This window comes from Hydractinia symbiolongicarpus, chromosome 14, assembly GCF_029227915.1.
Source record: "Hydractinia symbiolongicarpus strain clone_291-10 chromosome 14, HSymV2.1, whole genome shotgun sequence".
Classification (NCBI taxonomy): domain Eukaryota; kingdom Metazoa; phylum Cnidaria; class Hydrozoa; order Anthoathecata; family Hydractiniidae; genus Hydractinia; species Hydractinia symbiolongicarpus.
Genome location: NC_079888.1, coordinates 2,885,675 through 2,899,731, shown reverse-complemented (window position 1 = coordinate 2,899,731; position 14,057 = coordinate 2,885,675). Strand labels below are relative to the sequence as shown.

The window sequence follows — 14,057 nt, the reverse complement described above, 5'->3', positions numbered from 1 at the left end:
AATATCTCCTTTTATATCTCCTTCTTATCAACTTTCTTTGCAAAATCCCTGGCATTTGAAAAGAGTTTACTGTGGTAAATGCACTGCGAGATTGTTCTTTGGGAACTGTTTTAAACTTAATACAAGTTACCTATAGAAGGTTTTCTTTGATAATCTATTTCATCGTATCTGTTTGTCTATAACAAAAAACATGACAACGTATATACAGTATTCAGATCTTGCTATGCTTTTCAAAAAAAAAAAAAAAAAATCACTGGTTTTCCCTGTAAAACTTTGGAAATAAAATGCCTGATACTTCTCCGATTTCCCTAATAAATTCGATGAAATTCCTTGATAGCATAACTATTTATCGACTCTTATTACCTGACTGATACATAAAAAAAGGTATGAAAAACTCCTATGATTTGATTGGTGTACGACTTATATTAACACAGCTTTGAATGGAGCTACACTAACCAGACTGTAATTTTGACTTATATACAACCAAATATAAATACCTTAAGATAACTATAAATATTATTTTGACCGCTTTTGGGGAGAAATAAATAAAAAAAAATCTGCAGGATTTATTTAGGAGAATTTGAAGGAAATAGAGAATCCTTGGTAAATCTCTACATTACAACAATGGTTACGAACGTAGTGTTTGAAGATTTTTACCAAATCGTGAATTATAAAATATATAATTCTGACTGGTAAAATGAACAATACAGAAAAAATCTCACCATGACAGGTCTTGATGGAGGTCCTGCATACACTGGCGTAAAAGAACTTTGCACATCTAAGCCAACTATGAAGAAAGTAAAAAAAAGTTTTTGAAATATTTTTCCCATTGTCCTTTTTGTAAAAATAAGAATGAAAAAAGGGTGAATATTTTACAGGAAGATTTAAGCGTAGTGTGGGCAATTTTATAAAGTTCTTAGAGATATATTTTTTCTGCGGTTCAATTCAAGTTGGATCTTATAAACAGAATATGGCGTACATACTACGAACATATGACGAAGATATGACAAAGATATGACGGATTTTCTTGAATCCCCCCTTTGGTGAACCCCCTCTCCCTTTCTGGTGGATTCTAAAAATCCCTTTCTGGTGGATTCGAAAAAGAGTACATGGGACTTTTTCAATTGTTTTTTAATGTTTAGTTACATTTTAAAGAGCATCAGGAAATGCTACTTCAAATAAGTATAACAAAAGAAAAATATCTTGAAGAACATCATTTTTTTTACCATAATCCAGACATATAAGTTTGATGCTTAGTTCTTGGGATTTCGACGCTCGCTGGATAGTAATTCTACGTGACCATTGTCCACTGTGCAATAAAGATGAATCACTAAATAAGTAGAGTGTACAGAGATTGTAATCACCGGTTTTAAATACGTTATGATAAAATATTCTTGAAAAACAAAAACAGAAACAAAATGTCTTGTCATGCTTTGTGGAATTACTTTGTTTGATAGAAAATATTTCTAATTTTCCAATTTAATATGGCATAACCATTTTAGGCGTCTTAGAGACCAAGCCATTTCTGCACCACTTGTTATCTCGAACTGTACGATTTATTCTACACTACTATCCCAACTCTCAGAAAATATTACATTACTGGATTTATTACAATTTTATCACTGAGTGACAATTCTATTACTGAGTGATAATTCTATTACTGAGTGACAATTCTATTACTAAGTGATAATTCTATTACTGAGTGACAATTCTATTACTGAGTGACAATTCTATTACTAGGTGACAATTCTATTACTGAGCGACGATTCTATTACTGAGTGACAATTCTATTACTGAATGACAATTCTATTACTGAGCGACGATTCTATTACTAAGTGACAATTCTATTACTGAGTGACAATTCTATTACTGAGTGAAAATTCTATTACTGAGTGACAATTCTATTACTGAGCGACGATTCTATTACTGAGTGAAATGATAAAAATAATCTACCACCTACATCATCCGTTGGGTTTAGTACAAAAACATTTCCCAAAATCAATAAGACGTAAATTTCTCTCTGCTCGAAAATTAGGCTCGCCCTGTAAATATTAGCAGTAAAGGGCTTTACAAAAAACACTTTACTTATCGAGACAAACTTACAAAATCTTTTGTTTGAATACAATCTGATTCTCACTATCACCGATAATGAAATAATATCCTTGCGTGTATGTCTTCTTTGCTTTTAAATACTTTGATCTCACTTCACTGTTCAGTAACTTCACTATCAACACTAACTCTGCTACAGAAGTGCGGTAATTATTGTCCTATAGTAAAGAGATACATAATTAACAGTGTAGCTATCTTCGGACCTTTGGATGCTCAACTTTTACAGACTAGAGAAATAACCTTTGTTTAAAATATAGTTATCGTTTGTCTGAATTTTAAAATCTATTATAAATTTAGGGTGGTTTTAAGCAATAGCCTTCCTTCTAACTTCAAATAAAATGGGTTTTTCCTTTTTAAAAGAAACGAGGGGCTAGAAACGTGATACAGAAGTATCAACTATAATTCCAGATATTTTTTTTTATAAGCCTTTATATGCCAAACTCATGGCATATTTTTGCTACATTTTTATAATTTAAGTTAGTTTTGAACAATAATATCTAGCTATAACTAGCTCACGTAAATTCCTTCTTGAATGTTGTCCATTTTGAAAAAAGGCCTGGAACTAGTTACCCAACTATTTTTTCGAAAGTTTAAAGAATGTTTCGTATTACGTACCATTTCCACACTTTATCTCTGTGATCCATGATATAATTATTTATCAAAAAAATGGAAATTAAGACTGACGTTGGTGCACAAGTACAGAGTAAACAAATAAACCAAAAACACAAACAAACAAAGGAACAAACAAGACATAAAACCTGATCATCAATGATTTTTTTGCTTTAATACTAGTCTACCTGCACCTTTTACATTTCAGGTTGCAATGTCCCACCTTATACAATATATATTATACAAACCTGTTCCACAATAACATCCATCTTTGGTAATGAGGAAACCACTTCTTTGATCTATAAAATTAAACAAGTCTTTGATACACAGTAGAACTACATGTTGGCAGACGAAGAAAAACTTTGTTCGGATGTTATACGAGTTTTTAAATTACTCAGTTTTCAATTGTTTGGATCCTTAATTTTTTTTAAAAAAGTGACGTAATAATTTAGTATATCATTTTATGGCATATACCATAACAAAGTACATCACGCTGGACTGTGTGGCATTTACTTCAATCTTACCAGCCATGATACTTTTAAGGTATTTAAAATACTTTGATATTTTGTATTGCTGGCTTTAGTTCCTACTCGATTGAGATTGTATACATTGCAAGGTGACCCTATCATGTTTTTATGTCATTTTATCATGATCATGTGTACCTGTGATCCGAAGGGCGGGTGTCTGTTCATAATCTAAAAAAAAAAGTTTGAAATTCTCACAAGGTGGTGCGCTTTAAAACCAAATCAAATACAATGCCCTCACTACCTCGACTACTCTCTTTCTAAACTACTTTTTATCTCGAAGTTCTCTTTACCTCGACTACTTTTAATCTCAAATTTCCCTCCTTCTTTTTTTTTTTTTTTTTTGTTCTACAGTCAGTGTACAGAAACGCTAGAAGTTGTGTCAGGATTAACGATTCACTTACTGATGAATTTAGTGTAAATGTTGGTGTACATCAGGGTTATGTACTTAACTTTTTGTTGCTTGTTTAAATCCTGGAAGTGGTGTCAATGGAGTTCAGAACAGGTTTTCCATGGAAGGTATTGTATGCAAATGATTTAGTTCTCATAGCGGAGTCGATGGAAAAATCAGTTTAAAAGGTTAAGAAGTGGAAGAAAGGACTAGAAAAGAAATGGTTAAGAGTGAATGCAGCAAAGTCTAAAGATATGACTGGTAGCATTGAAGCCAAGTGTGACCTTGTAGTTTAAAAGTTTTTGTCAGACTTGTAAGCATTGGGTATATGAAAAGTGTAGTGGTATTGGAGGAAGGTTAAGAGCTGACATTCAGTCTGTATGCAAGCGTTGCAAAAGTGACATAATAGACAATGAAGCATTTCTAGCTTTTCTAATGTACAGCAGTGGCTCGTTAGAAATAGTTGAAAACTTCTGTTAGTTAGGTGATATGTTGGGTAGTGAAGGGTGTTGAAAGAAGTGTTACTTGTAGGATAGATTCTGCTTGGAAAAAATGTTCAGAGTTACTTCCTTTGTGATTAGAAGATTCTTGTCAATTGAGGTAAAAGATAGGGCGTATGAGGCCTGTGTAAGAAGTGTTACGGTACACGGTAGTGAGACATGAGCTGTGAATAAAGATCTTTACTGTTTAGACAAGAATGATATGAGAATGGGTAGGCGCATGTGTAGTGCCAGTCTGAGAGACGGAAAGAGTTCATATGAGCTAAAAAGCAGGCTATGTACCCGTAAAATTAAGGATGTTATTCAGATAAGAAGATTAAGTTGGTTGGGACACTTGGAAAGGATAATTAGATAAAAAAGTGTAGAGACTTGATAGTTCCTGGGGCAAATCCCAGAGGTAGACCAAGAAAGACTTAGCAGGAGGTAATAAGGACAGCCTTGATGGAAAGGAATTGAAGTTTAGATCCAACACAGCCTAGATTACATTGGAAGAGGTCCATTAATATACCTGTGGAAAACAAACGTTAAGCTGCTGCTGCTGCTGCTGCTGATGATGATGATTTTTGTCGAAAGGAAAAACTGCAGCAACGTGAAAAAACTATCCCCTGCACCATATAATTACTACTACAAATTATTAAGTGTGACTAGTGTTACTAGGTCAGTATTGGGGGTTTGGTATTATATTTTTTTTTTTATTTATGGTTCTTAAGATAGGAATTGAATAATTACCATTTCCAACTCTCGAGGATTGGTGTTCTCCATTTTCTGAAATGTTGTTATACCAGCGTTGACAAGAGCTGATGAAAGTGACGGGCCTATAAAAGATGAGTGGGAGGTACTGAAAATCCAAATAAAACTATTTACACATTTTCAAAAAAAATGTTTTCATTTGAACTGCCACAGGTTCTAAAATTGATTTAAGCGAAGCTGTTTGTAAGTTTACTTACATCATCGTGAAATAAATGATTAAAGCTGAAAGTAAATTTTTAATTGAAAAAAACATTGATTCACTAAAGCGAAGCTTTTTGTAACATCTCACAGATGTTACTGAGGATGTAACTTCCGTATTAATATAATAGACTAGCCAATAAGCCCGTGGAATAATCCATTTAGGCAGAGAAACAATGGAAAAAATATAGATTTGTTTAGAAGTTTTAATGACATCAGCAGTGCATTAACAAATTTTTTAAAGAAAATTTGTACACATGTTGCCTCTATGGTATAGAGCTTGAAACGCTGATGAAGAAAATGTCTAGGATTGTGTTCATTTTACGAAGCTTTTTGTAATAATTGTCTGCATTAAAAGTTACAGATGTAACTGAAGATGTAACTGTTCTTCAAAAAGCTTCGTAGAATTTTTACTGAATAAATGTTTTTAAAACATGGCGAACAAAAGTTTATTGATGCAAAAACAAAAAATTGGTTATAAAAACACAAACAATTTCAAAACCTATTCTCTCCAGTTGTTTTGATACAAACTTTGAATTCTCCCATAATCTGAAAATAAAATTTAACAAAAGATATATGCTATGAAACTAGAAATTTAAGGGGAGGAACTGGTAAAATGTAGCAAAACAAAACATCGCTACATTTATTTACCATTTTAAAATTCATTTTAAAATTATCCCTAACCTGGCCTTTACACATTTGCACAGCAAAATAGCATTTAATGCAGTTTGAAATCCACTTTGCTGGACGAGGAATTCCATCATAACTATAAAACATACAGTGAAACAGAATACAGTGCCATAATAACATATTACATTCTGTTAATTCACAATGCAAAGTTAATTTTAAGTAAGTTATTCACAAGAATAACCATTGTGGAAGGCATACAGTGAAACATTGCCATAATAACATATTACATTCTGTTAATTCGCGTTGCAAAGTTAATTTCAAGTAAGTTATTCAGAAGAATTTACATGCTTAAATCATGCGGTGGAATATTGTATATGAATACTTAAATGAGAAGTACAATGTTTCTAATTCACATTGGAACACTGCAATTGCGCCAACGAAGAAAGTCGACGTGTTAAGAAAGCTGGCTAACGAATAACATAGAAAGACTGCGGTATGTACTTACATTTTGTAACTCTTTGTCCAATGCGTAATATTTTCTACAAATTTTAAAAATAAAAGAATGTAGGCTTCCATCAACATTCTGTAATACATTCATTAAGCCCTATTTTGACTTCAAAACAAATTGGAACAAAGCACTTGTATCGATTATTCTGCTAGTACTTCCTTTGTTGTGAAATTGTCAATTTTATTTTTTTAGTAAAACCTATTTGTTTGTATTCTTTATGCATTCCTTCTGTGAAATTTTTTATATTTTTTTTAACCTCTCCCCTAAACATCATGGGACTATTAGAGTTTTTTGGAACCAAAAAGGAAAAGCTAATTAACCAATTAAATTTCAAAAAGTACAATTTTTCGTTTCATTTTATGCTAGAGGGAAAATTTTACTGCCATCTGCAATAATGACGCTTTAGAGGGAGGTTGCACAAGCTGGATTCTGTGATAATTTTCAACTGTGAAATTATCACAGTGTTTCAAATGTGTTTTATTTTGATGTTACCTTAAGTGGTTTTCGAGAATTATTTAATCATGCAACTCCAATTTCCAAAAAGCAATGCAATTTTTGAAAGGAAATGATGAACGCAAACCTGAAAAACATTAAGCAAATGTTTTATGAGATGGAACATTGTAATGTACTCACAGTTATATCTTGTGTTAAAGAGAATTCATTCACAGTTAAACACCCAAGTGTAGATTGAAGCAAACTAAAACACAATCACATAAAATGTTTCAGCATTATATATCACTAGTCGTTAACCCGTGGAAAAATCCACGGGGTCGCCCGTCGCGTTCGCTCGTCCTTTAATTTTACCTGTCGCAACAAAGTGGATAAAAATACATCGCATTGATATTCGTGCGCATTTTAAAAAAATCGTGGTTGTACCATGTTCCCAAATTATTGTATTACAATCTTGCGCAGTAGGAATTAAAGGTAAAAATATGACCCCATTTTAGTTCTCCTATTATATATAGTATATTTTATATATAGTACTAGTCGTTAACTCGTGGAAAAATCCACGGGGTCTCCCGTCCTCGTTTTTCCGTAACAGGGCGCGTCTTTCGCGGACACACAGACAGACGATGGCTATTATGAAAGAGATATTGTATTATAATATATTGCTAAAAGTTTTCTATCTAAGCATTTTAACTGCTGTTTCCAAAATTTACTAACTGGCTATGCACATTAGGAGTCTATTTATAAATTACTGTTAAGGGAGTTTACAGCAGACATCAATCAAAATACAATGCTGAGACTGAGCATATAGCACACAACATGATTTAAATTTTGCTATATCCTCACTTTGTTATTGTTTTTATTGAATTTTAAAAACATCGACCCTATTTTTAAATCTCTCTTACTATCTTACCAGTTAATCTTCATTTCAGTTGATTTGATTCTCGAGTTCAATGGGAATCTGAAATTCCAAACAAAGAAGTTACAAGCGTTTTTAGGAAGCATTTAGTAGCATGAAAATTATTTAAGTAATTTATCAATTTGCAAACTTATCATACACTGCTATCTATGTTATAATAGTAGCTATCTGTCTGTCAAAAAATGTATAATTAAGAACAAGGGGTTTGTGGTCGAAAATGCTATTAAAACTGCTCCATTATTCATAGTAATAACCCCTGTCCAAGTAAATTTTATTATTTCATGCTAACATGCAATTTTTACAGCTTAGGGACTAGTATACAAAAATTATATCCTTTGCTAATTATTCCAGCTTTTCTACCAACACAAGTGATTTTGCATAAATTTATAAAACATACCTGATAGTAATTCTGTTTTTGTCTTTATTTAACGTATTTAAGACTTTCTTTTCATTTTGCCTGATGGTGATGTCATCAAATTCCTTAGCTTTTGATAACAGTCCAACCTGTGTGAGATATCCCTTGTTGAGACTTATACAATGTAATATACATAAAATTAATGTAGCATATTAATAAAATGATGAAATTAAAGGACTCTAATCGGTTTGAGTCACTTTGGGCCATGATATATTTCTCAGGGGTGAATACATGAGTTTTTATCACTTCAGTTGAGGAGAGTCTTACTTCCGGTGGCATTTCAGTTCGTAAAATTGACTGAAGTGAAATTTTAAACTGCCGTAAACACTCTTGAATGCTTAAAAGTCACAAAAGATTTGACACTTAACATGCCGCCACAACAATAAACATTGTGGAAGACATACAGTGAAACATTGTCATAATAACATATTATATTCTGCTAATTCGCATTGCAAAGTTAATTTTAAGTAAGTTATTCACAAGAATAAACATTGTGAAGACATGCAGTGAAACATTGTCAGAATAACATATTACATTCTGTTAATTCACCATGCAAAGTTAATTTTAAGTAAGTTATTCACAAGAAGAAACATTGTGGAAGACATACAGTGAAACATTGTCAGAATAACATATTACATTCTGTTAATTCACATTGCAAAGTTAATTCTAAGTAAGTTATTCACAACAATAAACATTGTGGAAGACATACAGTGAAACATTGCCATAATAACATATTATATTCTGTTAATTCACAATGCAAACACCTCCTCCTCCCCCTCAATTAAATTCAATCTGAAATGAAACAACATAATAAACAGCACTGCACTTTCACTGCAGCATAAAAAATTAGTTCGGCTGAATTTGATTTCAGCCTCATGTAAATAACCTTTACGATAACAAAATGAAACAAAATCTTTTGTTCCAACATCTGGCTTACATAGGCTATTTATCTTTCTCCAGGCAGAATTCAAATTATAAAGATATTTTTAACCGTAAGACTGCAACACTTTTGTTTATCGATCTTTCTTTCACTGTACTAAACTCTGATTCCAATAAACCTAAGTACAACTTTTCTATAGCATTATAAACAGACCTTAAAGTTTATTCAAGTGATATTTTTTTAAAAAAAAATTTTACAAGCTGAAATGTTCTCCCTAATTTTAGTTATAAATCAGAAATCTAGCTTTTCTGGCTTTTTAGAATATCTGCTATAACATTAGATGAAGTTTATGGGTTCAAAATCATGCAGACTATGAAAGTGTGAATCGAATTTTTCTACCATCGATTTGTACTTTCGATTCGCACTTGAAGTTTTGGGCAGTTGTTGAGTTGGCTGATTTAGCAACTTCCGCAGCTCAAATGCTCTATGCCCTCTTTGCTGTATTTAACAAGTTTCGTAAAATGAATGCTCTTTGGAGGAGGATCTTCATTTGTAACAGGGCCAATAGGAACTGAAGAGGTTATAAGCATAAAAACAGGTTTTTGAACGTATTTTTACCACAGCATCCTATATTCATTGTGTAAATACTCAGCAATTCTAAATCAACACTGTAATTCTGATTCAAAATGTTGGCATTAGCTACAAATATTGCATATGATGACATCAAAAAGACAAAAAATAATTTGTACCAATTCTTCCAAGCTTTCATTACCGGAGCTAGATGATAATATTTTCACAGTATCAAATGCAATGCAATATCTTGCCATTAACTTCCCAATTTCTGGAAATTAAGAGAAAATAGTAAAATACAAAAAAAAGAAACACGAAAAAAAAGAAATGCCATAAAACAGGTAAAAATAAAATAAAAGTGATTATAAAACCAATGTAAACATTAACTAAGTCTAAAAAGGTTAGGTTTAAAACAAATAATGGCCTAACTAAGTACTGGAGATCTCCTTTTTCTTTTTTTGTGTATATCAAGAGTCATAAATAATGTTATTTGTATTGACCCCATACCGACATGTTTCATAATATTTAAAGATACATAGAAAAGAAATACCAAAAACAAGCCAATTCAGACAATAGTGAAAAGACCAAAATTTAAACTTGAAGTATTTTTTGAGTGGCACAAAACAGTAGCAATAAAATGAGGAGGTACCTGTTGAGGAAAGTGCGTGATTGTTATGTAGTTCCAAGAGGTTGTAAGATTGTAAAGACTTCAATGAACTCAAACACATATCTATTAAACATATAAAAATAAAATCTTGTTATTATTTGAAACTTTGTAATGATGTGACATAAAACACAATCTTTTTAGGTATTGCTATTTATAAAATTGCAATTTTTTTCTCTAGATATGCCAGGTTTTTCAAAAAGATTTTGTCACAGAAGCAGCTAAAAGCACCCGCCAAGTGTTTTACGTGTGCTTTCAGGTGTGCTACATTGATCAACTTCATAAAATTTGACATTTTGCATGCGCTAATGACGTGCCTTAATCCCTTTGCGGGTGAGGGTGTGCGCAGGCCTCACCTGAAAAAGACTGGATAAAGACATAAAAAAATAGCAAACAAACAAAAATTGATTCACCTTGCAATTTCTGTCCAAGAGCCTTCTTATCAAGGCTGTCAGGCGCACCTGTTTAAAAGTAAAAAGAATAGATTTTCCGTTTTTTGAGAATTAAGACATTTTTAAACTTTACAGCAACAGGAATAAAAAAACAACAAAGTTAAAACACATACCATAGTGTTTTGGATTTTCCTGCATCCGTTTGTAAAGAAAAGTCGATTTAAGCCAATCCTGAGCAACATCAATGTCAGTTATAGTTCCCAGAACAATCTCAGCATTTATATGTTCTGTCAAGTGGTGATGCAGACTAAACACAGAGAAATATAAGCACGCTAGTCATAAGCCAATGAAAAAATCATACCTATCTAGAGATTAGATTTTAACCAATAATACATCATATTTCGACATATTTTGCACAAAATTAGCCTGCCTTACAGAAAAATGAAAAAAGAAGGCTGCTAACATGGAGAAGAAACGTCACATCTGGACTCTAGCCAAAACACGAAAGAAAATTTCTTAATTATACGTTGATTTTCATTGATTGATAAATTAGCTACATTGAAACTTCTTGTTTCAGGAATTTATATTTTAGCTTCGCCGATGATATTTTCTAGTTTGTCTTATGCAAAACAGGTTCTGACACCTAATGTTAAATGGCCAATTTAGAGATTCAATGCTGTTTTACTGTGTAATAAGTACCTAAATATTACTTCACAAAGAGAAAGTTACGTTATCGGTAAATAAATTAGCCCGCTTTTCCTTTCATCCTTCTTAAGTTTATAATAAGCGTTTTTACTCTCTTAGGCTTGGTTCACACCTGGCACTAAAGAGCACTAAAGAGCGATAGAAATTGAGCACTAAAGAGCACTGGAAAATGAGCGTCTGTTTTAAAGTGATTCACACTATAAGAGAAAAATACTTAATATAAGATCTCTTTTGAGCATGGAACGTAGAAAAAGAACTCTAATTCGTCATTTGGATATCATGTTCTGTACAAAATACTTCTGCACAAATGTCAGCACCTTTGATCTCAGAAAACAATGAAACGAGCACTAGAATCTTAGTACAGTTATCAATTTTTTTTTATAACAGCACTAAGCGTTAGTGCTCGAAAAACAGCACTAATGAGCGACAATGAGCACTAAGGAGCGTTGAAACGGATTCTCACTTATGAAAAAACCACAAGATATCGCTCGTTAGTGCTATTTAGTGCTCTTTGGTGCCAGGTGAGAACCAAACTTTAAAAGCGCCTATTTTGAACATCCCAAGCTGGCCATGAACTCTAACCTTTGTTACAAAATCCTAAGTTTAGGAATGCTTGCTTTGGTCATAACAGACTATCTACAGTATTTATTCAGTCCCCAACACACTTATATAAAGTTGTAAGAAGAACTTAATTTAACCATATAAAAACGTAAATTGTTTTGAGGAAGTTGAAAATAGTTATTGGTTAACATTCACGGGGTAAAAAGCTATCACCTATGAATGCAAGAGAATGGATAACAAAACATTAGTCTCAATAAGTAACAATAATATATTCAACATTTTTGCTCAGATTTTGCAGATTACTACACATATTACTGCAATGATAATCCTACCTGCTCTCAATGCTGTGCGTACCAGTTATCATAGCTTGATATTTTGCCTAGCAACAAGAAAAAATCATAAGACAAGTAATAAAACTTGTAGAAAAATTATTTTATATAATCACATCGTTGACTGTTAACATCAAGCTAATAATTTTATTGATGCGTTTTTATGCTAAATGCTCTATTTCAAAGGCGTGGAAATATAGAAAAATTTCCAGGCTAATTTAACTGTTTCTAAAACATTCATACTGCCTTAACAGAGTTATACTGAATGTTATAAACACATTTGTATACGGGGTAAAATTAATGACTTTAACAGGCCAAAGGTATACAAACTTTTTGATTTTCATCCCTAACAAGTGGACATCAGAAGGTTTTCTTATTAGGCGTAAAATTATATTGTAGTACACACGGTGTACAAGTATGATTTGAAGCTATTCTAAGGTTGCCAGAAAAAAATAAAGTATTCTCTGACTTTTCCAGGCCCAATCACCTGAATTCTCAACCATTTCAAATTTCTTTTGGATAACTTTGTTTTAAGTAATAGCGTAAGAGATCACACAAAACAACACAATAGCCGTCTATGATTAAATATAATACGCCCGCTAATAATTACATTTAACTCAATAAATAAATAAACCACTAAATCAAAAGTTTGCTGATTTAACATTCTTCCCTTACCGATTTTTTTTAAACATTTTCTTCAGATTCTCTATATTTTTACTAACTTTTTCCAAAAAGGAGAATTTCCAGGTATTCCACGTTGCAGTTTAATACATACCTTTGTCTGTTGCTTTGTCATTATCACGGCAGTGGCTGATGTGTCAAACTAAAAAGTATATCAAACAACAACCGTTTAGACATGTTGATATTTATAGATGATGAGATGAATATGTCAAGACTAAAAATGTGTCAAATCTAGTGATCAAAATACTACGCCTTGATGTTTTCGGGTACAGAAAAAAAGATTAGAACCTTAAAGTCACATTATACCTACGTCATAACAGTACCAGTAACATATTGTTACTGGTACTGTTACTCATTCCAATGTTTTATATCATTTGCTTTAATTAGAAAAGGTTACCACCATTTACACAACTAAAACAATATAAACTGATACGACATCAAAAGCACAGGCTGAGCTTGAAAGGTGGACACCCTCATCGAGAAAAATATGACACAGATAAATAAAATAATTCATAATTGCTTTTAATATTTGACAGTTAGTATTTTCCTAGTTTGCCTGATATATGTGAAAACCAGGATTATTTTTTAAAAGATTCTCTTGTGTAAAAACCAGGCTTTGCTAAAAAAGAAATGTTCGATATGAGTTTGTAATTAAACTCGTATCTAGTTCAGTTGCTGTTTCCTTTTTATGATCAATGTTTTTTATCAAAAAAGCAGATATTGATGTTTATCATATATGCAGACATTTATATGTCCACAATCATAAATGCATTTAAACTTATCAACACACTACAGATCTCCTGTTAAGAAAATGTAGTAGGGAAACTTATTGTTTAAAAAGACTAAACTCACCTGTGGCCTCCCAGCTCTACCCATCATTTGCAAAACTTGTGCCTCACTATACTCTTCATAACCACCCATAACATAATGCATGGTGCCTTTGACAACAACAAGATGAGCAGGAAGATTTACCTGTTAATAAAGTACACCAGTTACATAAGATGCAAGTTAAAAGCCTGGACGATGATCACAACCACAAAAACAACACAACAACCACAACAACAACAACAACAACAAAAACAACAACAACAATAACAACAACAACAATAATAACAACAACACAGCAACATCAACACAACAACAACAACATCAACAACAAAAACAACAATGACAAAATGACAACAATAACAACAACAACAACACAACAACAACAACAATCACAACAATGACAAAGATAACAAAACAACAGAAATAGCTATAGGTCAGATCTTTTCA

At 32.2% G+C, this 14,057-nt stretch overlaps 1 protein-coding gene across 2 annotated transcripts in view; it reads right to left on the bottom strand.

Annotated features, from left to right (window-relative positions):
- Positions 1–101: 101 nt before the first annotated feature.
- LOC130626033 (probable ATP-dependent DNA helicase HFM1) overlaps positions 102–14,057 on the bottom strand; it is a 44,088-nt gene continuing 30,132 nt past the window's right edge. The window contains exons 18-37 of one of the 2 annotated variants that reach the window (XM_057441144.1): positions 13,635–13,754; positions 12,877–12,924; positions 12,105–12,151; positions 10,680–10,813; positions 10,528–10,575; positions 10,100–10,180; positions 9,630–9,721; positions 7,983–8,089; positions 7,580–7,627; positions 6,853–6,916; positions 6,217–6,250; positions 5,766–5,847; positions 5,584–5,630; positions 4,863–4,948; positions 3,381–3,413; positions 2,967–3,017; positions 2,104–2,267; positions 1,227–1,330; positions 723–787; positions 102–176 (exon numbers count right to left, since the gene is read on the bottom strand). In XM_057441144.1, coding sequence (XP_057297127.1) covers positions 117–176; positions 723–787; positions 1,227–1,330; positions 2,104–2,267; positions 2,967–3,017; positions 3,381–3,413; positions 4,863–4,948; positions 5,584–5,630; positions 5,766–5,847; positions 6,217–6,250; positions 6,853–6,916; positions 7,580–7,627; positions 7,983–8,089; positions 9,630–9,721; positions 10,100–10,180; positions 10,528–10,575; positions 10,680–10,813; positions 12,105–12,151; positions 12,877–12,924; positions 13,635–13,754 — 1,515 coding nt within the window. In that variant the 3' untranslated portion in view covers positions 102–116. Of the gene's footprint in view, positions 177–722; positions 788–1,226; positions 1,331–2,103; positions 2,268–2,966; positions 3,018–3,380; positions 3,414–4,862; positions 4,949–5,583; positions 5,631–5,765; positions 5,848–6,216; positions 6,251–6,852; positions 6,917–7,579; positions 7,628–7,982; positions 8,090–9,629; positions 9,722–10,099; positions 10,181–10,527; positions 10,576–10,679; positions 10,814–12,104; positions 12,152–12,876; positions 12,925–13,634; positions 13,755–14,057 lie in introns of those variants that run through there. The other variant, XR_008981798.1, reaches the window with a different exon arrangement.